The sequence below is a fragment of the Acipenser ruthenus genome, chromosome 1, assembly GCF_902713425.1.
Source record: "Acipenser ruthenus chromosome 1, fAciRut3.2 maternal haplotype, whole genome shotgun sequence".
In the NCBI taxonomy this organism is placed as follows: Eukaryota; Metazoa; Chordata; class Actinopteri; order Acipenseriformes; family Acipenseridae; genus Acipenser; species Acipenser ruthenus.
This window is the reverse complement of record NC_081189.1, coordinates 40,701,272-40,726,094: the sequence shown is the minus strand read 5'-3', so window position 1 is coordinate 40,726,094 and position 24,823 is coordinate 40,701,272. Positions and strand designations below refer to the sequence as shown.

The 24,823-nt window shown below is 36.0% G+C and overlaps 2 protein-coding genes across 2 annotated transcripts in view; one reads left to right on the top strand and one right to left on the bottom strand.

Annotated features, from left to right (window-relative positions):
* LOC117421157 (cytosolic carboxypeptidase 1-like) overlaps positions 1-2,276 on the bottom strand; it is a 103,337-nt gene extending 101,061 nt beyond the window's left edge. Inside the window, exons 1-2 of the mRNA XM_034035153.3 lie at positions 2,105-2,276; positions 551-613 (exon numbers count right to left, since the gene is read on the bottom strand). Of these exons, the coding sequence (XP_033891044.3) occupies positions 551-582 (32 nt within the window). The 5' untranslated portion in view covers positions 583-613; positions 2,105-2,276. The remainder of the gene's footprint in view (positions 1-550; positions 614-2,104) is intronic.
* A 127-nt stretch (positions 2,277-2,403) lies between these two features.
* Positions 2,404-24,258, top strand: naa35 (N-alpha-acetyltransferase 35, NatC auxiliary subunit). Its single transcript, XM_034035148.3, has 23 exons — positions 2,404-2,528; positions 5,721-5,846; positions 6,302-6,335; positions 6,820-6,934; positions 7,732-7,806; positions 10,937-11,104; positions 13,010-13,076; positions 13,644-13,687; positions 14,472-14,522; positions 15,177-15,260; positions 15,783-15,897; positions 18,909-19,087; positions 19,516-19,575; positions 19,806-19,912; positions 19,999-20,065; positions 20,287-20,385; positions 20,871-21,049; positions 21,316-21,452; positions 21,591-21,658; positions 22,347-22,487; positions 22,722-22,844; positions 23,070-23,150; positions 23,689-24,258. The coding sequence occupies exons 2-23, from the start codon at positions 5,726-5,728 to the stop codon at positions 23,746-23,748; spliced, it is 2,175 nt and encodes a 724-aa protein (XP_033891039.1). The 5' UTR covers positions 2,404-2,528; positions 5,721-5,725; the 3' UTR covers positions 23,749-24,258.
* The last annotated feature ends 565 nt before the right edge of the window (positions 24,259-24,823 follow it).

The following is a 24,823-nucleotide window of genomic DNA, read 5'->3' as shown; positions in this document are numbered from 1 at the left end:
TATGATGAAAATAGCTATCCATTAACAAGTTGCATTTTCTCCTTTTCTCAAAACGTAACTGCTCTATAAAAACAGACAGTTTAAAAGTATAGTTTCTAACGATTAACAATACGACATACAGGCCATTGCTCATGAAATACATTACTGAGAATTACTGAATAAGCTGGATTTAATATTGCTACGGTACCTGTGCTATTGGCCAACAAGACAAAAAGGCATTTCCTATTTATACCCAAGTGAATTGTTACAGTACCAGTTTTGTTATATTGACAATTTTATTTCCCATTCACAAAAGAATGGTGTAAATGCAGTACCGGAATATTAGGAACAGTTTTAGGACAAACATGTGAATCTGTCCTGGCATGTTTTAGGACTTCATAATTGTGATTTAAATACAATAACAAAATGTAACCACAATGCAACTTTTTAAATATCTTATTACTGGAATAAAAACCATGTCCAGTTGGTGAACATTATATTTGAAACTTTTTTAAAAGACCCTCAAGAATAAATTCCTCAACTCAAAAAGTATGGAAAGCCCTATACTTACCCTTTATCTGTTATAATTTTTGCCTTGTTCATTTTGATTATTCACTTGAACATTTCACAGAATCTAAAATAAAAGACAAACAAAATGTTACTCTTAAGCCCTGGGAAAAAGGAAGCCATCTTGTGGCTTGGAACTTAATTTTTGGAGATTTGGTTTCAGGCACTACATGGCAATCAGGGGAGACTTCAGCCAACCAAAAGCTTGCTTTAAAAAACATTGATTTGTTACCAAGTCACATTTAAAAAATGACAGTAAGAAAACTCGAAGACAACCTAAAATAGTATAACAGTAATTAGGGTTTTTTAATTCTTAAATTCTTTCTATATAATCTTATCTTTATATATAAAAAATAAACAAAACATATTTCCCTCATTGAAATGTTTATAATACAAGGATACAACAAGAAAACTTTAAGGATAGTTAAACCCCCTTTTACTGATCCATATACTGTACAGTATATATTGCTGCGTGACAAATCAGCAGAAACGTCCTTTTTAGGGGTTCTTAATACAGTACCAATACAAATTTATTGGGCTCAAGTTCAAAGAAAGAGAAATGTATACATTAATAATTTGTTGGAACTGTACAACATACAATTCAACACAGAGACATAGTAAAATGCATATTAAACATCCAGACATTCAGTTTTAATTAAACACCCACACACATACATACAGTACACTTTAACCCGATTAACAGAAAGATTGACCTGCTATGTTGCACCTATTAAAGTAAAAAAAAATATGAATGCTTCCTTTAGAAAAAAAATGTGTTTGGGAGGGGGGTACCTGAAAATAAGAGTGAAACTCATGGAAATGATGGTTGGCATTTCGTGTCAAACGAGGCTTTATTTTCTTATTCTTAAGCACTAACTGCAAACACGTTTTCACTAGAAACATCAATCAAACTGCTGTTGATAAGTCTGTACTAGCTGATGTTGTAATTCCTCTTCATATAAATTTACCAGGTTACTTTAAACGCCACACTGCAAACTGCACAACATGGAAAACACATTCTTCGTGCAAAACATTACACTAAATATGTGTGAATAAAAACCAAAAAAAGTCAACAAACTGAAGGCAAAACTGCAGCATTTCATAATCAGCCACAATTAATACAACGAATTTTAAAAAGAGCTGGATATCATCGCTGCATTTACAATGCATATTACAAGAAATTACATTTCTTGCAAATATTTTATAAGGTATATCACCAGGATTGTAACCAATTCGTTTGTGTCATTTTGTTCTGCTGGGTAATACATAATATAATAAATGAAATGCAATAGTGCAATAGTCTAAAAACCAAGGTACCAGTAGTTTCACATACAGACCCACACCCACCAAAACCCGGTTACAATCCCGAGCATGACTGTATCTAGCTAGGACTTAGTGTTAACAACACACGGGCCTTGACACCTGCAAATCACTGTCAGCTTTCTGCGTATTATTAACACACACATCCAGTTACACCTGCTCAAAAATACTACTATGCAATTTACAAAAAAATCGAACAAAAGTCATATTCAATGTCATTACAAAACTGTATACACACCGGTAACTGAAAAATGACCGTCACGCGTGAGAAGCGAATGTAGTTTCAGGATGAGCCCTCACAAATGAAACCCCTCAGTATTTTGATACAAACCCAACGCAGACCCATAGCTGTCAGTAATTTGGCAACTGGCCGCATCTCGCGAGAAGTAGACAGACAGGTTACCAAGTTTAGGATTATAGGAGTTGTAGTTCAGATATGCTTTAGTTGGAAACGTAACAAGAAAATGAGCTGGCTCACGGGGGTTGTAGTTTAGCCTGTCAGTAGCTTTAGTTTTAATGAACGTTTGAAAACACCCCGTATGCGACACTGGCACTACATTTCCCAGCATTCAACACGTTTTTTTTTTTCCAGGCAGTGCTGGAAGTGTATATGGGCTTTCATTTAAAACCACTTGCGACGTTTTAAATCAACATTTAAATAGGTATGTTCAGAGACGAATGAATGGCTTTTTAATTGTTGTGCTGTGCATAGTTTAGAGATGTGGCTGCACTGTGTTACTAGCTTTTTTCACTCACGATTAGCTTGATCGTTCCAGGCCTCTTCTTTCTTGCTCTTCCCTACGTAAAGTAGAGAAGTCACCCTGCGTGTTTGAAAGAGGGTTTAAACCCAAACACGTTGTACTGTATTTGCTCAAGTCTGCAATATAGGATATAGCAGTTATGTACGGCATGTACAAAACATTACATAATAACTGCATGCAATGCTAATCAATTTGGGTTTTACAGTGTCACATTAACTTAACTCATACAGTTTGTTAATGTTTTTTGCTTGTGTTTTTTTTTCTCTGATTATATCGTATAGCACCAGGCTGAAGCAGCACGATTTTTATTTATTTATTTATTTATTTATTTTTAATTTTATTATCACATTATCTTAAACACCAATTTTGATCTGTAATGAAACATCATTTGCATTCGTTAGATACCGAAAAGCTCCAAACATCACGGTCCAAATAAAAACAGTGGTCGGGCAACTGATAGAGTATGAATACATTGTTTACAGAAAAAAAAAAAAAAAAAACAGTATCTTTGTCTTGCGCATTGTACAAAAAGTGGCATCTGTGGTTGACTATGAAAGGGCACATAACCAAAATATGTATTATAATTCGATCAATTGGAAATAGCACTGTCAAAGATATCATGAAACTAGTTGCCTATGTAACTGGTCATTTAATTTGTAGCTTATGAATTATGGCAAAAATTGTCGATAGTAAAACAGAACTAGGATGAATTGCAAGAAATGTAGTTTATGTTCTAGAATTATTCACTAGACAAAAACTGGGTAAGTGATTCTAGTGTACCAATGTATACATGTAGACTTAAAAGCTGCAGTGTTCAAACTACTTTCAGTAGTATGCTAATATTATAAATACTCAGATAATGTTTATATTTCTTGTAATTTCAAACTCACGTCATCCAATCATTAAATTAATTACGTATAAAGGCTCTTTGCAGGCTGAAAGATGACGATCATGGCATAGCTGGCTAAACAGAAATACATATATGCGGAGAGACTGTACAATAAAGGCATTATATTAAAAAAAAATACATGCAGCCACATAATGCAAGAACAGGCCTAGTAAGAAGAAATCCTAACATGCACAAAGAAAATCACCCTATGCGAATGACAGTCAGCACGATTGATCAACACACATAATAGCTGAAATAGCAGAAAAACAACTTGGGTAACACGTTGAGAAATTACCATATTTTTTAAAAGACATGATTCACTAAAGCACAACCTTCCAGAGAATACAATTTTATTTTGCATGGATGTAATCATGGAAACTTTAGAAGCTTGTCAAAAAGCACAAGATAATAGACTGGATAAATCAATACCAACAGCAGAGGTGCTGAACATGATCAACGTAGTTTTAGAAAACAGTTATTTTACATTTGTTGATAAGAATTACAAACAAAACGATGGTACAGCAATAGGATCTAAATTAGGAGTGCATTTTGCCAGTGCATACATGGGGAAATGGGAAGAACAATTACTTAGAAAATCGGAAAGAGAACCTTTAGAATACATTCGGTTTGTAGATTATATTTTTGGGGTTTGGACACATGGAGAAGAATCTCTCTTCCAGTTTCATAAAATGGCAAATGAAATACACAGTAATATTAAGGTGGACAAGAAAAAATATATAACTTTTAGATACCAAAACTTGAAGAAGGTTCAATTGAGTCTGACCTCTTCTGTAAACCTACTGACATGCACCAGTATTTACACATGTCCTCTTCACATCCAATTCACACTAAAAGGGCAATCCCAAAGGGTCTAGGAATAAGAATACAAAGAATATGCTCACAAAGAAATGTATTAAAAACAAATCTTAAAAAAAGAGGATACAAAGAAAGAATTATAGAGACAGACTTAAGAAAAGTGGATAAACTAAAAAGAGATGATCTACTAGATTATATATAGAGAGAGAGAGGTAAAAAGGTAAACGGGTAAACGGAGTCCCATTAGTAAAGACTTACTCTACACTTTTGCCTAATATTTCTAAGATAGTTTGGAAACACTTCCGGATTCTACGTAATTCTGAAAAACTGAAAAAAGTATTTTTTAAGGCCCCAGTTGTAGCATTCAAAATATAATCTAATTTAGGTGATATTTTAGTTCACAGTAAACATAAAAAATAATTGACAGAATAGATTCTACAAATACTTGCACTAGTACATGTAAAGTGTATAAATACATGGACAAAAGTAAAAAATATAATTAAACATAAGAACAACACATATCCACTAAAAACTAATGCCTACTGTAAAAATAGCAATGTTGTTTATGGAATAGCCTGTGAAAAATGTGATGAAATAAAATATGTTGGAGAGACTGGAACAACTTTATATAAAATAATTCAGAACCACCTTTCATTAATTAGAAATAAAAAAAATGAATGAACCAATAGTACAGCACTTCACCAGTCAGGGACATGACATAAATGATATAGTATTAAAACAGCTAAAATTAGACAATGCAACATATAGAAGAATAAAATAAAGTAAATGGATAAATAGACTGAACATGATTATGCCAGCGGGACTCAACAGAAAAGAATGAACTAATTAACTCCAATAAATATATAACATTTAAATAAATAAACAAAATTAATTCAAAAGTTGTGCATGCTGATGCACTGGGGAGGCTAAATCAAGGCTGATCCTCAGAGCCAACATTGCATGATAATATAAATATAAGTTTATATAAAATAATGTTAATTAGAATTAATACAGATTTAAAGATAGAAGTAAAAATGATGTCACAATATATAGAACACCATTACATCATGTTAGAATAAATCATGGATTTTAATATAAACAGTAACAAGTAGTTGTTATGCTGTCCAAAACTGATAAATACCTCCGATGTTTTGATTCAAACACATGCTCCCTTGAAAAAGATATGTACAACATATTGAATTTATATATATCTATATATATATATATATATATATATATATATATATATATATATATATATATATATATATATATACACACGCACACAGGTATATATCTTCAGCTAGTAAAATGAGATCAGAGCCAGGTTCTGGTATTTTTGTTGTACCTATTGTACTTCATATTTCATGTGTTTTCTCTATTTACAGCTATCATGGTGATGAAGGCATCAGTGGAAGAGGATGATGCTGGCTGGGGACTAGGAATCCCAGACAAGATGAAGAATAATGCAAACTGGGTGGATATCACACAGGACTTCAAGGGGGCCTGTAGAGGTAAAGGAACACAACAGTATGAATGGGCGACTGACAGCATTGTCTTATGAGTAGGTCTTAAAATTCTAGATTCCCAAGCTGGAATTTGTATGCTTTAATATTAGGTGGTCCCTGGAAAATTCCTGTTACTTAATTTTTTTCCTAATACTTTTTAATTACCTGTTTAAAATCATTTCATGTGTGTTTACCTGTTGTTGTTTCTCAAGGACGGGAAGCATATTCATGTTGCACTATCCACCAAAGAACATTGGTCAAGCATTAATTGGTCAAGCATAAATAATGACCCAAGTACAACGAACAATAGAAAATTATACAGAACATACTAGTGTGACACTTAATGGAAAATTAAATGAAATATTAAGATACAGCATTGTGTTTTACTGTTGCACATGAAAAATAAACATGAATTCTGTTTCCACCGTCAAGTGGTAATTTACATTTTATATTTGTTTCAGAACTGAAGCTTGGTGAGCTGCTTCACGACAAGCTGTGAGTAACTCTGGTAGATACCAATAATTGCTGCACTGTAACTGCTTGCTGGATTTAAAGTGGCAACAAGCTGTGTGCAGGGTTTCAAAATAATGTTCTTGAATGGGGAGCTGGCAGAAGAGTCCAAGAAGATCTTTTATCCTATGATCCACAGTCTTGTTTGCTAACACAGTCTGATTGAATAGCAACTTGAAGCAGGTTAAGGCTGATACTGTTGAGCTTTAGAGCTAGGAGACGGGTCACTTGGGTAGACAGTGTGTTTTCTATGTACACGTGTACAGGCTTTCGTTAGGTAAAAGTAGATTTAAAGTGTAGAAGAGCCTTTTTGCTAAACTTGCCATCTCTCCTGTATGGATAGTACTGAATGCCAAAGATTACAAATTGTACAATATATCCTGATTTGGTTAAAAATGATTTTGCACCACACAGTATTATATAAAATCCTATGCATAAAAACTCCAGTAAAAGGATTTCTCATCTCCAGCTTTGGCCTGTTTGAAGCCATGTCTGCTATTGAAATGATGGACCCAAAGATGGATGCTGGAATGATTGGAAACCAGGTCAACAGGAAGGTGCTCAACTTTGAACAGGCAGTGAAGGTTGCACTTTTAAATATCTTTTAATATTGGATTTATTTATTGATTTATATGATAACTATAAACTGATAATTATTGATACTGTAAAAAATATATATATACTGTTTCAGTAATGTACTAGATATGCAGATAGACTAGGTAACCAAATTGAGCTTTTGGGATTTGGTGAGCCAAGTTTTTGTTGATCAACGGGCAACCACCGTTCCTGTTGTCAAGCCGATCACCACGTTTTACCCACCGAACCTAAACAATAAATATTACCAAGCTGCTTAACCCTAAAGACATGTTCAAGCCTGGCTAGTCTTTTCCGGGCCTTGTTGGGCACCTGAGGGGTTACTGAAGCAGGAAAGTCTCCTGTCGTGCTTTTACTAGGTGAGCCACTGGGAACCCTTTATGTTACTGTTCTCATAGTACAGCTGAATTACACTGGAGCACAGTAAGAAAAGTCAAACTCAGCTACCTATAAATACTAGTTTCCGTGTTTATTAACACCTGATACCACATGTAAAGCCCATTTTTTTTTGGAAAAATTGAGTAAACTAGTAATACAAGAATTCTGGTAGTTGCATTTATTTTCTTGCTGCTGACATGTTTAGCAATGACTGATATTGTAGTGTGTTACAGAGGAAAAGTTTACTTGCTCAGTGCTAAAAAGACCTTGAACTTGAGACTAATACATGGTCATGAGATGTAAACTGTATAAAATCACGTATCACTGTGAGAAAACAATTAGTATTTTCACTTGCAAAGTTTGTAATTGTCTCTGTTTTTAATGTTTTTGTTGTGTTCTCTCTGTTAAGAGTGGAGCCATCAAAATCAAGGACTTGACCTTGCCAGATCTGATTGGGATAATGGACACATGCTTTTGTTGCTTGGTAAGCATTACAATAACCCAACCTAGTTCCACCTGCATACAGAATCGGCAAACAACAAACACGCCGGTGACATTCATCCCCTGCCACGACTGTAAATTCTAAATTCAAGCTTTCAGAAAAAGTAGATCTCTATGAAATTTGGGGAGTTAGTCCAGGAATGATTACAGTATAGAGTTGCTTGCATTTAAGCGTTGCACACTTATGACATCACAAAGGCTGCTTGTTCAAATGGAGTTAATCCTTTTTATTTCATAAAATATAATTCACAGCTTAGGCACTCCTTACTGTAATCTGTGTCAACATGAGCTGCAGTCGTGCAGTGCTGATATGTTGTCCCCTTTCAATTCGAAGATGACCGCCAAATCAATACTTTTGGGATATGCCTGCTTGTCAAGTATTCGCTGAGCATTTTATATCAAAGCTGCCGATAGGCCCCTCCGCGGAATGACGTCCTCGGTCCCGCCTTACCGAGGTAATAAATAGTCATTACTCGGAGACGTCGGTCTCTTTTTTGCCTTTCACAGCCAGGTAGGTAAGGTGGTGAGTATTACTATAATCCTTTTTTCCAGTTGTGATTGACTCTATAGAGCTCCTTCTTCGAGTTTTTGTGAGTTCCCTTGCAATTAATCGCTGGAAGTAGGCTTGCCACTTCCCAGGAATCAGAAACTCGGCAACTGAAGGCTGAGCTAATGCTACACAACTGCATTTCATTTAAAAAAAAAGGAAAATTCATCAGCCTACATAGCTCGTCGATTCTAACCTGCTTTCTAACCTCTGCAGCTTGCTGCACGTTCCTTTCTGGATTTTCCTCTGGTCTTTGCAGCTGTAAAAAAAAAAAAAAAAAGGAGAGACGGGAGACACGACCCTCCAGCAAGTCCAGCCTTGCTCTGCAACCTCTGTTGGCTCGAGGGCTTTGGGCGACCGTTGTACGCCCACACGGTGTATGCGGCCTAGTGCCCCTACAGGCCACCGATTACTATTGATTTTACTCCAACTTGCTGTCGAGTGTCTCTCTTCTACTGCATTGCAGTTTTAAAAATAAATAAATAACCACGCGCTTCCTCCATTAGACCTTGGCCTTTGTGTTGAGCAGACCACACGCATCACCACTCACCCATAAAGCGGTGTGTTAGTGTGAAAAAAAAAAAAGGAAGAGGTATGTTTTCTTTTTTCTCTTTTTCTGTCTCTCTCCCTTCTTCAGGTTCGTTACTTCACTACCCCGCTGCAAGCTACGAGCTGCACCGGTTGAGGGCTCCACGTGGTCCAGGCGCCATCTTGGGTGCTTCACTCAACTGCAAGCTTCACTCTACACTGGTTGTGTGACTGCACTGCAACTGTCTGCAGGCTGCTGTCCACACCGTTGCAAGCTAGCACTGTTCCTGGTTGTGTGACTGCAAGCAGCCCAGACACAGACACGCAGCCCAGTACATTGGTGCTTTGCCCTCGGTACTTGGTGCACGGTGCTTTGGCGCCCCTGTGTCTAGGCCTCGATGCCCACGGTACCCTTGGGTCCTCGGTGCCTCAGAACCTCGGTGACCTACAGCCTCGGCCATTGCCTCGGTGCTTCGGCATCCTCGAGGCCTCGAGTGCCCTCGATGCTCCCGACGCCTCAGAGCCTCGGTGCCTGTCCCTCAGTGCTTAAACACTCACTGCATCAATACCCTCGCTGCCGCGGTGCCCTCGCTTCCCCCTGTCTGTAGGCAGTGCCCCTTGCCATTGCAAGCTACGCGCTGCCGTGGTCGTGTGACTGCACGCGATCCATACTAGACACCCTTTCCAGTTGCGGTGATCGAGCCTGTGTAAAACAGCTCTCCCTCGAGTTTATATATATATATATATATATATATATATATATATTATTAATAATTTATTATCCAGGGCGACTTACAATTGTTACAAGATACCACATTATTTTTACATACAATTACCCATTTATACAGTTGTTTTTTTATATATTATTATTATTATTATTATTTATTTATTTATTAGCAGTCGCCCTTATCCAGGGCGACTTACAATTGTTACAAGATATCACATTATTTACATACAATTACCCATTTGTACAGTTGGGTTTTTTTACTGGAGCAATCTAGGTAAAGTACCTTGCTCAAGGGTACAGCAGCAGCGTCCCCACCGGGGATTGAACCCACGACCTTCCGGTTAAGAGTCCAGAGCCCTAACCACTACTCCACACTGCTATATATATATATATATATATATATATATATATATATATATATATATAAAAATCACTACACAACATTTTCAGGAAGTTGGTTACTGTTTAAGCGAGGCATTTCAGAATACCGTCCTTGCCTTTTTTCTGTCCCATGAGATCTGGTTTGTTTACTTTTTGCTGTCTAAAACTTATATATATATATATTAATCACACTTATCACATGGAGCTCTTTTTCATTTGCCATTTTCTGAAACTGTCGCGCAAATGCTGGTGAGACAGTAAATAAGTACAGGGTTTTTTTGTCAATTGTAGCAAATACGAAATAAGAAATGTCACAAGAAGCTTAGTTAACTAGTAAGGTGACTAGCAGCAACTACTCTCAGACACCACTTAAGTCCTAAAGTGTTTTGCTCATTAAAAATGCATTTTTAAAGATACATTTTGCTGTATTTTGACTGTACTTACATCTACCTACAGTAATACTACAGATTGCCCCTGCCGTTTTTTCAAGCTATACCTTAAATGGGATTCTTCAAAAGAGACGTACTGTAGGACTTAATACAGTATGTGGCTCGAGCCATCCATTGGACAGCCCTGTTCTGGACTGTTTGTTTTGTTACCATCAAACCTTATTTTATACATAACAGTCCAGCAGTCGTTTTAAATAATGTTTTGATTATTTAAATCAAGTTTGATATTAATGAGTAAACAGAATGTGGTTTATAGAACTCATGGATTGTCTCAGCCAATCAGGTTCCATGTAGAGCAGTCATTATCCTAAGGTAGATACCCTAACTTTACAATCTTTAAACTCATTTTAAATGCAACCTTAACTTCAAGAAGCCCACTTGAAAGATTCAAGTTTGAATTGTATAGTGAGAGAAATTGATAGAAATATTTTCATTGTCCTCTCTTTTTTTTTTTTTTACTAAATGTAAAACATTCTTACAGATAACCTGGCTTGAAGGCCATTCTTTAGCCCAGACGGTTTTCACCTGCCTGTACGTTCATAACCCTGACTTGATTGAGGACCCTGCCATGAAGGCCTTTGCGTTGGGCATTCTGAAAATCTGTGATATTGCTAGAGAGAAAGTCAATAAAGCTGCTGTCTTTGAGGAGGTAAGCCCTTACTTGGGATTTGGTTGAAGCTGTGTTTCCTTCTCTGGATTTCCTTCTAAGGTTAACCCATGTAGTTGTTTTAATTTCCCTGCCATTTCTTAAACATGAGCCAACCATTTATGAGAAGGTGTTGTTTTGTTTTTGCTTGTACAAGAACAGGTCTGCTTAGACTCAGTGGAAACTTTTAACATGGAGCTGTGGTGTAAACTACCTCACTTGGAGAAAGAAAAAGCATCACCATCAATAATATGCACACATTTTCCAATCAAACATCATTTAATGTGATCTGAATCTGAATGTATCTGGCTTTTTTCCCCTCTCCCAAGATAAATGGAAAACTGTAGAGTTTAGAAATTATCTTTTAAAACAAGCAAGTGTAGCTATTGGCTTTTCCCAGGGGAGTTTATTACACAAAGGAGAACTCTGTTATATGTATTCAGAAGAGTACAAAAAAAAATGCTGTTGCATTTCTGGAGGCAGGTGTAGAAGCTTTTTACTTTTTTACCTCCCGGTTTCATTTTGGAAATTGATTACTAAATCAACAGAGCTTCCTAATCAAAAGTTAAAACTGACAAGGGCATGCTACTGTTTAAGGCTTTGACTTGCTGAACATCTCCCATGTCAATCTCGTTACCCCAGTGAGCATTTTTTCTTGAAAACTGTTACTGTTCCGCACAGCTACTTTAAAGTTCCTGAAGTGCTGGTGTTTTAAAACGCCAAACATGCATTCTGAGGGTTGTTTTACTAGCATATATGGATTAATCAGATGAAAACCATGCAAAAAAACAAGCAGTACACATGAACTGTGCCAACCAACCTGTGACCAGTCATTTAGTTAAAGTATGTATTCATGTGACAGGGTACTCCCCGCCCCTGTGCGTACTTTATGTTTTGGGTTATTTTGTATGTGTTGTATTGTTATTTAAAGGTACTACTGTCTTGTGTTTGAACATTGTTTTGTTGTTAATTATTTTACAGCATGGATGGGGTTAAAATTCCCCATCCAGCTAAACCCGTGCAGAATGTGACCGTCTCCAGATTGATTAATTTATTACTAATCTGGAGACGGTCACATGTATAAAAACCTGCAGCTTTGGTTGAACGAGGTTAGCGTGTTCAGAGGCAGAACAAGAGATGTGAAGTAAAAAGAATAAGATAGAAAACAATTGCTACCCATGCTGGTTTTACACAGCACGATACTTGTTTGTCCTGTGTCTGTTTTGTTTGTCTGTTTTGGCCACCGTGCCGTTTACTTTTGCGAGTTTTGTTAAGTTAAATTATTTTATTTAATAAAGAAACAAGCACATTTGCTTCACGCCCCATAGTACTTGCCTGTGTTGATCCATTCATTTTCTGGTCTGACGTCACCCACAAGCCATCCGGTTCACAATCCCATAAAACATAAGAACATAAGAAAGTTTACAAACGAGAGGATGCCATTCGGCCCATCTTGCTGTTTTGGTTGTTAGTAGTATATTGATCCCAGAATCTCATCAAGCAGCTTCTTGAATGATCCCAGGGTGTCAGCTTCAACAACATTACTGGGGAGTTGGTTCCAGTAAAAGGTCACATTGGCATTATATCATTGTCAGGGTCTCCTTGGTCAGAAATCACACATTCCAATTTCAATAACAACTAGAAAATTAAGATGTATTTTGAGAAAACTATAAAAACAAGTGGGCCATTTAATTAAAATATGATATTTGTTAGAGTAAGTCATCAAGAGCAGACATTTTCATGACTAAACTTCTTTGTGTTAGGATAGACCCCACCACACAAATGTTTGCCTGATATCAATGACTTCTCACTGTACTATTTAATGGAATGGCCCAACTAAAATAGTTGAGTGTGAAGCTGCAGAACAAGTATGTTTTCCTGACTGAGCAAAATGTATTTTTGTTTTAGGAGGATTTCCAGGCAATGACATATGGTTTCAAAATGGCAAACAATGTGACAGATTTGAGAGTTACAGGTATGATTTTTAAAATGGAGGTGGGATACCCAAATATATATACTTTAAAATCAATTCAGATCTCAGGACTACCAATTGCATAGGGCATGCAAGTGTTATATAAGGTGTCTTTTGCTCTGGTCACATGATAAGATACCCCTAGTATGCTCAGCCTAGGCAATAAGCATAAGAACCTGAACAGCTAGTTTCAGAGACCTAGCTCTAATCTAGGACTATCTAATGTTACCTTTAGGTAAGGTAGTCCAAGATTAACGCTAAGTCAGGTTGTGATATTATCCATAAATATTTGTAGTCTTCATTATTCATTGTACTGAAAGTGATACGCGATGATCATTGTTGATGATAACCATGTTTCTGTTGTAGACAACTGATTTGTTAGAGTTGCTAGGGGAGGAAGGCAGGGTGTTAAATAATAATTGAAACATCATTTTTAGCCAATAATCTATAATTGAAAATGACATTGTCCTCCAACCCTAGTGCTAGTTGGGGTCTTTGAAATCATAAAATATTAAAAATAACCTTAACATATCATCCTTAATGTTCTGGCTTTCTGCTTCCAACTTCAAGGCATGCTGAAAGATGTTGAAGATGACTTACAAAGAAGAGTAAAGGTATTGTTTTTCACTAGCAATATTCACTTTGTTTTTGGTTAAAAAAAAAACAAAACAGTGGGTTGTGATCCATAGCTATATAAAAGTTTTGCACAGCCTGTTCTATAAGCTTAGCCATCTTAGTGTTATAGAACAGCCTACAAGAAAAGTATTATCCTGTATCCTGTGACACCTGTACCGCAGCAATATATTTAAGTAATCACAATTATTTTGATATTTTGTGTTTAAAAATTGCGATACTGAACACAGGATACAGCAAACGTAAAGTAATATCGCAGGGTGTTCTGTAACACTTAATTCTTGTAAATGCCTGGTACTTTGTCTGCTCATCCTGTTGATTCAATTTTTATCTTCAGCACTTTGACATCTTCCTCTATTCACCAACCTCCAATTTAAATTTTTGAAAATAATTTGTGGATTGTACAACCAAGTTCACTTTCCAATAGTTGATCATTTATACACCACAGTGCCACCTGCTGACTGAATCGAGACTTGAGTGTATGCATGTCCTTCCAGTTTCACCCTCACATAGATCTGGTAGCTTCAGAATGTAGTAGTGGGTTGACACACCAAGGCTGTATTGTTTATAAAAGGAAAGGTCCTATCTGTCATGAGACAAATCCTGTTTTTTACACCTAAACTTTGTATTAAACAAGTCATATTGTTTTTGCTTGTGTATTTGTGTGTGTGTGTGTGTGTGTGTGTTTGATTCTAAAATAAATATTGTATTTTATTATTATTTTTTATTATTATTATTATTATTTGTTGTGTTTTTTTCTGGCAGAGCACGAGAAGTCGTCACGGAGAAGAAAGGAACCCAGATGTTGAACTTGAAGTAAGAGTAGAACCTTTTCACCCTTCTAATGACTTTATTTCTATGTAAAAGCTATGGGAAACTACTAACTTGAGCCTTGAAGATGTTGTGGAATGTGTTGAAATAGAAGGCTTGCTAAATTTCTTAGTAGGCTGTTGCTAAAACTAGGAATCAGCAAAGAACAATTTACAGAACCCTTGTCAATTGATGGTATTGTGCTCTCCACTGGAGCATGGCGCCCCACAAATTACAATGATAGGTGTGAAAGCATCTCTGGATTTTTTTTATTACTTTAGATTTATAAAAAAAAATTTAATGTTTGTATATCGACCTAGAGACGGGATCAAACTGTCTTTTGAATTCTCATACTGCTATTTCGGTATCTCAGTTCTCAGAGGACAATTCCGTCTCTGTGCTTGAGTCCAGGGGTTTTTTAGTTCTGTCGCCATTTTTCCATCAGATCTTTTTTTGGCAGTATGACTTATGCATTGTATCTTGTTATTGTTTTGAATGTTAAGTTTAGGTGAGGTAGACATCTTATTTCATTTGGCAATCTGGTGAGGGCAGCATGAAACCTGATTCATTCAGATTTGAGAGAATTGTAATTTTACAACAGTTTAAGTGGAGAAGCTAACCAAGAATGTGTTTTTTTGTCTTTTTTTAATGTTTTTATAGCATCAACAGTGCTCAGCGCTTTTTAGCAGAATTAAGTTTACACGCTTACTGCTGACAGCTTTATTAGCATTCACGAAAAAAGAGGTGAGACCCCTTTCTGCACATTAACATAAATGTGTAATATAGCTACATAGCTAAGCTTGTTTTTAAAACAGCTGTAAAAAAAAAAAGTAGATGATATTTCACTTGAAAGACTGGGCTCAATCCAGCTCAAGTGGGGAAATGATCGATTTACTCCTTTTGTAGTTAATGATCAATTAACCAAATGTGAGCAGGAGAAAGGATCCAGGGTTAGTGTCATGTGCCTGCTAAACAAGAGCTGTGTAACTCATGAAAATGTGCCTGGTTACTTTTTATTTTTTTATGACTTTTGACCTAATGTAGGGGTGACCTAGACAAATAACATTCATAGATTTGCATCTTCTCGAAAGGGGTCAAACAACCCCCCCTTGGGCTGGAATGACACCTTGGGAAATATTTTAACCTGCATTAACTACTTTTTAATTTTAGTGTTAAACAAATGTTTTTCTTATTCGAGACCTTGAATTATATTGCTTAGTTTGTTGTGAGGAAAACTAAAATTATCTGCTCATTTCCTTTTCCCAGACTAGCTCGGTTACTGAAGCTCAGAAGTTGATGATACAAGCAGCAGACCTGCTTTCAGCTCTCCACACTTCTATCCATCATGGTGTCCAGGCACAAAACGATACTACGAAAGGGGGTAAAGAGCAATTTCTAACATTTCTTTTAATTACCAGTAATTTAGATACATTGCTATGAAATGCTCAACTAATAGCTGTATGTATATCAAATAAAATGGGGAAACCAAGGAAAGGCTTGTAGGTCTTTTATTTAGTAATAAATCATTGTATTGTCTACATCCTGTATCTGCAACCCATTCAATCTTGTAGATTGTGTACCCCTTACTAATAACTATGCATAGCTAATTAATAATATGACCACTAATTTAAGACTAATGAGGTTGAAGCTAAGAAAAAAAAATCAGCTATAATTCGTTCAGTTTTTTTCATATGTTTTGATTAGGAAGTGATTAAGCATACATCTGGTTCCTGAAAGAACTTTTGTACTTGTGAAATAGACCCAAAAGGTTTTTTTTTATTTATTTTTTTGTAAACTTACCAGAAGACTTAAGGATGCGAGCGATGCGAGCGAATAATTTAGAAGTCACTGCAGTCAAATGGGAGCATCCACACCAGCATCGAGCGATACGAGCGACGTCGCTTTGAGAAAATTTCGCGTCACTAAAATAGAACCTGTTTCTATTTTTTTTTCGTCTCGTGACTGGAATGAAACTGACCAATCAGAAGCAAGGTTAACACCCTTGAAACACATCAAACACATGCATCAAAACACGTTGCGCCTCAAAACAAGTGAATCATTTTATGTAGTCCCAGTAGCCATGGCTTGCAGGTGGTGTATTTAGCAGCACCAAGACATTTTCTTTCCGATTATGCAAGCTGCATAAAAATAGGTTTATTAATAAGCAAAAATAAACTGGACCATGCATGCAGTCTACATATCCAGCATTTAAATGAAAAATTGCTGGCTTTTAAAAATGACACAAAAAAGGTCCCGCATTCACACAACTTAAACATGTGACCTAATTTTAAGCTGTGGCTTTTTTTTGGTTTGTTTATTTGCTTTTATGATAAATAACATTTTGTTCACTAAATTGTTCTGTGGCACAAATCTGTGACAAGAAGAATGTCTTTACATACGTATACAGTGAACATATGCATAGAGAGATTCATCTAACAAACAAAAATATTATCAAGGTCCTACTATTCTATACATTGTAAAACAAAGCCAGCAACACGTTTGTATTCTATGTGACACATGCCAACATTACCAAGCTCATAGTTTTGAAGATTATTCATAAGTAAATGAAGTCAGAGACGACTCACACACTCACCCATGATCTGATGCGTCACAGTCTTCAATAGTGTTTACAATAAAGTAGAAAAATAGATTTGCAGAACGGAATCGGTCGTAATACAAGGTAAGTGGTGACTTGCGCATAATAACACAGATAATAATAATAATAATAATAATAATAATAATAATAAAAATAATAATAATAGATAGTGATTATGTATGCTCAACAATAATAATAATAATAATAATAATAATAATAATAATAATAATAATAATAATAATAATAATAATAATAATACTGTTGCACTTTAAAATACTTAAAGAAGTTAATAAAAAGAATCAATGAAGGAATTTGTAAAGAAACACAACTGAGATTGCAGTAAGTTGTATATATAAATGTATAACAATAAAATAATTTTGTTGAAAATGTCAGTTCAACTATGTTACTGTTGTCCAGCTGTCAATAAAACCGTTGGATATATAGGGATGTTCAATAACTCTGATCTATAGATTTTACAAGTCCAACCTTTATTTTACAACGGAGTTGCTGGAGGTCATGGTGGTAACCTTTTATCAAACAAGACCTGTTTTGTAATGGGACAGCCCATCTGTAGTATGTCCAATAGGAATGCACGGGCGGGGTCATGTATTTATTTCCAGTCTTTTGGATCATTTCCAAGTCGCGTCCGGTGTGGATTGACATTCATCGACTTCGCTCGCGTCCCGTGTGGATGCAGCTTTACCATGTCTCGTGTTGCTAAAGAATCCTAAAGATTACACCTGTCTTGGAGCTACTTACTTGTTTCACTCCCATCTAGAAGTTTTGTTTGCTTACTTGAGAAGTCTTTCTAAATTACCACCGCTGTAAAAACTCAGTTTACCAGGTTTTTTTCTAAATGAACATTTTTATTTCACTTATTTTTGTAGTGACACCTTCTTTTTTCCTTCTTTTTAGCATGCCATTTACCTTGCTTATCTATTTTTAAATGATGTGTTGCATTTTTAAAAACGTATTTTTTAGTGATGGGCAATGATATGAACATTGTATATTGATATTGTGCATGTATTTCCATATGGAAGTCTTCCAAAACACAGAAATATAATAACACAATTGCAATATCAAACATATATAGACATTAACAAATATTTACATATGAATGAAAATAAATAACTTAGTTTAACTTTGTGGTGCTTTGATTCACAATATCCATGGAGAAAAACAAGGTCTTGTTATACTGTTTTACTATCCATCATCAGCTACCTCAAAACTGAAATATTTCTATACTTCACTGCGCACAGACTTTCTAGACAATCTGGAAGTAATTGAATCTTCAGCTGCTCTGCATGTAAATTCTGACTCGCAACACCTCTAAAAGTATTAAGTACAGTGCCATGCCGAATGTTGGATTATTTTGAGATGTGTTTTGATGTTTTAAAAGTACATCTCATTTATAATACTGAAAGTTCACATTTTAAAAATACATTAATTATAATGTAAGTAATGAACCGCTGAAGCATGCGCATATCTCAAAATAATGCCAATAGCCAATACTTTAGTGTGTGGTGTTTGCCTATGAGACTAACAATGATTGGTATGTATAGGGTTGTATCTTAATATAAAATAAACTTGATATAACTAAACTTGTTTTTATAACTAAATATGTTTTTTTATTTTTAGCAATAAAAAGTATGTCTCTAAGTGTACGTGATTTATTTATTTTTAATCCCACAATATCGCGATGTGGAAATTATCCATGTCATATCAAAATAGCGATACTGATGCCCATCACTACTTATTTTCATATGTGTTTTCATATCCATTTGCCTCTTATTTAGATCATCCAATAATGATGGGATTTGAACCTCTGGTTAATCAGAGGTTGTTACCTCCAACCTTTCCTCGCTATGCCAAAATCATTAAAAGGGAAGAAATGGTCAACTACTTCACCAAACTAATAGAGAGAATAAAAACTGTCTGTGAGGTTGTCAACACTGCAAATCTGCACTCCATACTGGTAAGAAGTGTTTATATGATTATACAATCTGAATTAAAGTGTTTGTTACATTACATAAGTTACAGAGTCCCACAATAATGTTCAGTTTTACACAGAAGTATACCGTCTAAGTGTTGGTTTACTACTGTACATTATTTTATTTGGCCATCTGTTGACTTAATCTGAAAGCATACCTCATTGGTAACTTGTTTGCTGGGTGTTTTGAGCTGTAGAGAACCAAACAACCTTAAACTATTTTCATCATTTACACATGTATTTAGCAATATCTGCAAGATATGCAAAGCTGAATGATTATTTGAATATTGTTCTACAGTATATTCTTTGCCGAGATTCTTCTAACCACCTTCATACTTCATGTCATTGAGCTCTGTCGTTTCTGTCTGTTGGCTTAGTTTTGTGGATCTTTGATTTGAAATTCATTTTTTCAGGATTTTTTCTGTGAGTTCAGTGAACAGTCCCCTTGTGTGCTCTCTAGGTCTTTGCTACAAGTAAGAGCTTTTTAATTTTATTTTTGTACTTATTGCTGGAGAATTGTAAACATATGGCACCCATAATAGTTAATAACAGTGACTGGTTTTAAGGGATTTTAAAGTATTGTGTGTATTCTTTTTAACTTTCCGTCTGTACTATGAAGGAATACCTCCCACATTTATGTTTTCTTTTTAGTTAAATCTGCCCCAAATTATGTTTAGCCTTACTCTAAGCTCTTTTTTTACAGACAACTTTCTTGATCGATAACAGAAAAGTCTTTGGGACGCATCTAATGCAAGACATGATAAAGGAGGCTTTAAGGTACTTTGTGAGCCCTCCTGTTCTTTCAGCAAAGTAAGTAACAAATATTTGCCTTGTAATCTCCATACACTTTCCCTTGGTATAAAATGACCCAAAATGGATATTTTTTTGTTTTCTAGGTGCTGCTTGTATAACAACCATCAGGCCAAGGATTACATTGACTCATTTGTTACACACTGTGCACGGGTAAGCTATGGACAACAATTATAAGTGTATTATTTTGACTGGGCATAGAATCCGTGATTTGACAGTCCCACTCAGTTATTAATTTTAATTTCTAATCGTGATTTGTAATATACCATGTGCTGCTCCACTGAACAGATCATGATCAGCAGAACAGGTTTGTAGTTCCAGATTGTGTGTTTTGCTAATCCAGTAATAGTAATTGGACTCTTCTGCTTCTGAAGCCATTCTGCAGTCTGATCCAGATCCATGGCCACAACCGGGCTCGACAGAGAGACAAGCTGGGGCACATTCTGGAGGAGTTTGCCACCCTACAGGATGAGGTAAGGTTTCTGTGAAAAATAGAAAGGGTCTGTATTGCCAATGTCATGTTCTCATGCAATGCAGAGTAAAATTCAGATACAGGATTCTGTCTAAAATAATGTTGGTTTTCGTAAGACAAAGAGATCAGTAGTCACAGTAATATGCTGTACCAAGCGGCAGGGGAATTCTAAGTATAGAGCATTTATAACACCAGTGTTTCCTGATGAAATACAAGTTGTTTTTTTCTGCATAAATTGACTAAATATTTGACTTATTATTGAGATGAAAAGTGTGATCGCCTCCCCAATTTAAAAATATATAAACTGTATACAAAATCTAAAAGCCTAAGGAATTTACAGACCTCAAGACTAAAGATATCAACCGATATGAAAGTACCATTCACAGCAAGGTTACTTCAGCCTTGTCCAAACAATAATTCCTATATCCGTATTTGCAAATCAAATTTTGACTTTCATCACTGGAGCCTTTCTGTGTTTCTCTACAGGCAGAGAAAGTGGATGCAGCTCTCCACAGCATGCTCATGAAACAGGAACCCCAGAGGCAGCATCTGGCATGTTTGGGAACCTGGATCCTTTACCATAGCCTAAGGGTCATGATCCAGTACCTCCTGAGTGGTTTTGAACTGGAACTCTACAGCATGCATGAATATTACTACATTTACTGGTATGCTCTTACCTTGTTTAAAAACACATAGATTCATTACATTTTAAATTGAGGAGGTTAAAATGATTCCTGTAGCTTAGGTTGCTATTGACTATCTGCTGTACCTCGAGATGATTATTGTATGCATGTATTAGTCCCCTATTTAATGAGGTGATGCATGTCGCATGGCTGTACTGATTCAGATGTCTCTATAATAAATAATTCATCCATGGTGCAAAAGCCTTTTTTAAATAAAGATGGATTGTTCAATTCCCCCTTGTGTTCAGGTACCTATCTGAATTTCTCTATGCATGGCTGATGTCAACATTGAGTCGAGCTGACAGCTCCCAAATGGCTGAGGAGAGGATCACAGAGGAGCAACAGAAGGGCCGCAGCAACAAGAAGTCAAAGAAAAAGAAAAAGGGTAACAAGGAAATCTGATAGTTGTTTGAACTATCTTGCAGCCTAGTTCACTTTTAACATGGAGTGTAATTTCAATTGTTTAACCTGTCATGGGGAAAGGCTTAAAAGACTTAATAATGGAAATATAATTTCTCCACAGCAAGGCCCCTGAGCAGAGAAATCACAATGAGTCAGGCCTACCAGAATATGTGTGCTGGAATGTACAAGGTGAAGATTACAATGCTTTCTTCTAATTTTAAAAGTAGCAGGGGATAGTGGTGTAATGAAGGTGTTTGAACAGAGCTATATGCTATAGACTACTTGTGATTTAGAAACTGAATATGTCTTGCACGATTTACTGGTCTAATAATGCAGTTCAAGGCATTTAGACAGAATCGCAGGACAGATCAGCCACTCCTGTGTTTCACTGAGAAAATGGTAAATTCTGTACCACCAACATCATGCCTGCTAGGTGGCAGCATATACAAGAATTAGACAAAAGTGAATAAGGTTATTTCTTGTTTTGTTCTTGTTTTCTCAGGTACTAGAGAGCACTAAATGTGATTACTGCCTTCAGCTCACAGCTATCTTGTATATTGTTTGCCAAGTTTTAGAGACAGCAATATGGTTCACAATAAAATGTTTACCAAAAGTAACCAAAGTAAGACAGAGAGACATCCTTCTTCCAAAAGCAGCTTTAGTTAATGCTTCCTTATATCAAAGCATAGGTAACTAACAAATAAATGGTAGTATACAGGATTGACATTATAAGGAAAAGCTATTTACCAATTGAGAGTTTGAAGAGACTGTCCACTCAGTAATTAGGCAGTTTACCATTTAAGTGTACTCTGGTGCTGGCCTGGAATCGTATGGAAAGCACTCAAACCACTAATGAGAGTAAATCCTTTTCTTTCAGACCATGATTGCTTTTGAAATGGATGGAAAAGTGAGAAAACCAAAGTTTGAGCTGGATAGTGAGCAAGTGCGATACGAGCACCGATTTGCCCCATTTAACAGCGTTGTAACACCCCCACCTGTGCATTACATACAGTTCAAGGTAAGTAGAAAGGAATAGAGTGGGTCCACAGAAACTTTAGGGCTAACCTGTCATTTTATCTACTTTAATACACAAAATGAAGAATATACCTTTGTTGTTTTCAATTTGCTCAAGCATTCTATAAATGTAATCTTAAAATAGGAGATTGTGTTATTCTCAATTTTAACTATTTTTAAACTGATGAGATTTTCATTAATGCATACTCCACTAATCAGACACAATTCTGTTGTCCAGGAAATGTCTGACCTCAATAAGTACAGCCCTCCTCCTCAGTCCTCGGACCTCTACATGGCAGCTAGTAAACACTTCCAGCAGGCCAAGATGATCTTGGAAAACGTCCCCAATCCAGATCCAGAGGTGAGATCTTGATACTAAACTTCAGCAGGCTGGTTTTCAAAGGGTCCCAGTGGACCCACAGTTCCGCCCTCTTTATACTGAATGTGGGGGCAGGGGGGGGGGGGGGGGGGGAGGAGGAGTTTGTGATGTGTGGGGATATCCACGATCTCAAGTAGCAGTTAACCTGGGAAAGTTTTCTTTTTTTTATTAATTTTTTTCTTTACACCGAATGATTTGTTTGTATAGGTGAATCGAATACTGAAAGTGGCAAAACCCAACATCGTGGTGATGAAGCTGCTTGCAGGAGGGCACAAAAAGGAGACGAGGGTGAGTGTAAATCTACATTTACTATGATTACATGAGTATTGATAGTGCAGATCAAAGTATCAGTTCCCTATTAGTTGAACTTTCTGAGCTGAACTTTCTTTATTTTCACTTGCATTCATAAAGCTAGCGCATACAATTGTCTGTTTCTGATAACATGGCATTTGTTTTGAGTAGTCCACAGTTTGTGCTAGCCATTGTATAAGCATTTCATAAACTTGATTATTTGTGTGTGGGGTGCGTCCACTTGCTTAGGGTGGAAATGCTTGAAGTGTTGAGCCTGTTTTATTCATCTGTGTAAACCGACGTAACCACTTGTATGATTACTTCTTAAGCCTGTGCACAGCCCAGATGAGAGCTCAATTTAGAGAGAGGCTTCAGACGTTGTTTTCAAAATGTTATCAACCCACAGAATACCTGTTAGCAGTGTCATGAAAAGGGCAATGAAATCAAACCCTTGTACTGTAGCTTTAGCGTTGTCTCGCTTTCAGTTTTGTAGGAGAAAAAAATTATCTGATTCAGTCATCCTTTATGTTTCCAGGTTCTGCCAGAGTTTGATTTTTCAGCACATAAATACTTTCCAGTGGTCAAGATAATCTAAGAGGCTTGATGAAATGTTCCTTTAAGTAACAGACAACAGAACTGGGATGGGACTTTTATCTTGCTGTACAGTGTCTTCATAATACCACAATAAGACCATGTTTAGTTATTTGCTGTAATTTAAATTGACAAGGTTTTCATTTTAGTTACTTTGCTGTGGATAAATCTGTCCATTGAAAACTCCTGTGGGATTCTAACAGAAAAAAGGTTTGTGGATAATGTGAACTTTATACAACCACCAAAAGCAATTTAAATGTTAGATATATGATTTATTTTACCTGTATTTTTCACCTATTTCTTACACTATAATTAAAGTAGACTTTAGGATTGTAAAAGGAAATACAACTTGGTTTTATGAAGATCATTCTTACTGTCACAAGACCAACCATTGGTTGTCTGTTACAGTTTTTGCATTCTCTGGATTAATTGAAACAGATGAGAATTGGCATTTGTTGTATTTAACATTGTAATTAAACTAAACTTTTGTATAATAAAAATAAATAAACACCCACTATGTGTGATTTTTTTTTTGTTAACTTATGAAATTTCAACATGTGGGTTGACCAGTGTGTAGAAAGCATTGTTCTACACATTTAACAAAATAATGTAAAAATTTTAAAAATGACATGTCTGTTTTGGAATTTTTGGAATGTAATGGAAAGCTGTCAGTTTAATTTACACATGCAACTTTAACTCACTAATACTAAAATAAAACAAATCTAGAGCACCATTACCCACAACCATAATGTGTATGTAGGATATTGATATATGTGGAAGAATGTCAGTGATGTCTTTCTCCACAACCAAGTAAGTTATTAGTATCTGACAAAGTAGAGCACCATGACTAATCCACACTGTTTTAGCAGAGCCTAAGAAGTGGTCATGCATACAGTAATTCCAGGAAATAGAGAATACACTATGAACATTCATAGAGTGCTGTAGTTCCACAAATGAGGACAGCTGAATAACTTGCAGTTGTTTACGGCTGTTCCCATGAGTGGGGAGGAAAAAAACTGCAATTTTAATAAATATTCAAATCAAGTCTTTTCAGATTCTCATACTTCACCACACAGCTC

Bases quoted from the DNA above. Each gene is read 5' to 3' on its own strand.
- naa35 (XM_034035148.3), top strand. From the start codon at position 5,726: ATGGTGATGAAGGCATCAGTGGAAGAGGATGATGCTGGCTGGGGACTA. The intron at 6,935-7,731 runs GTTGCACTTTTA...CTCTCTGTTAAG, and splicing joins ACTTTGAACAGGCAGTGAAG to AGTGGAGCCATCAAAATCAA. The intron at 21,659-22,346 runs GTGAAGATTACA...CTTTTCTTTCAG, and splicing joins TGTGTGCTGGAATGTACAAG to ACCATGATTGCTTTTGAAAT.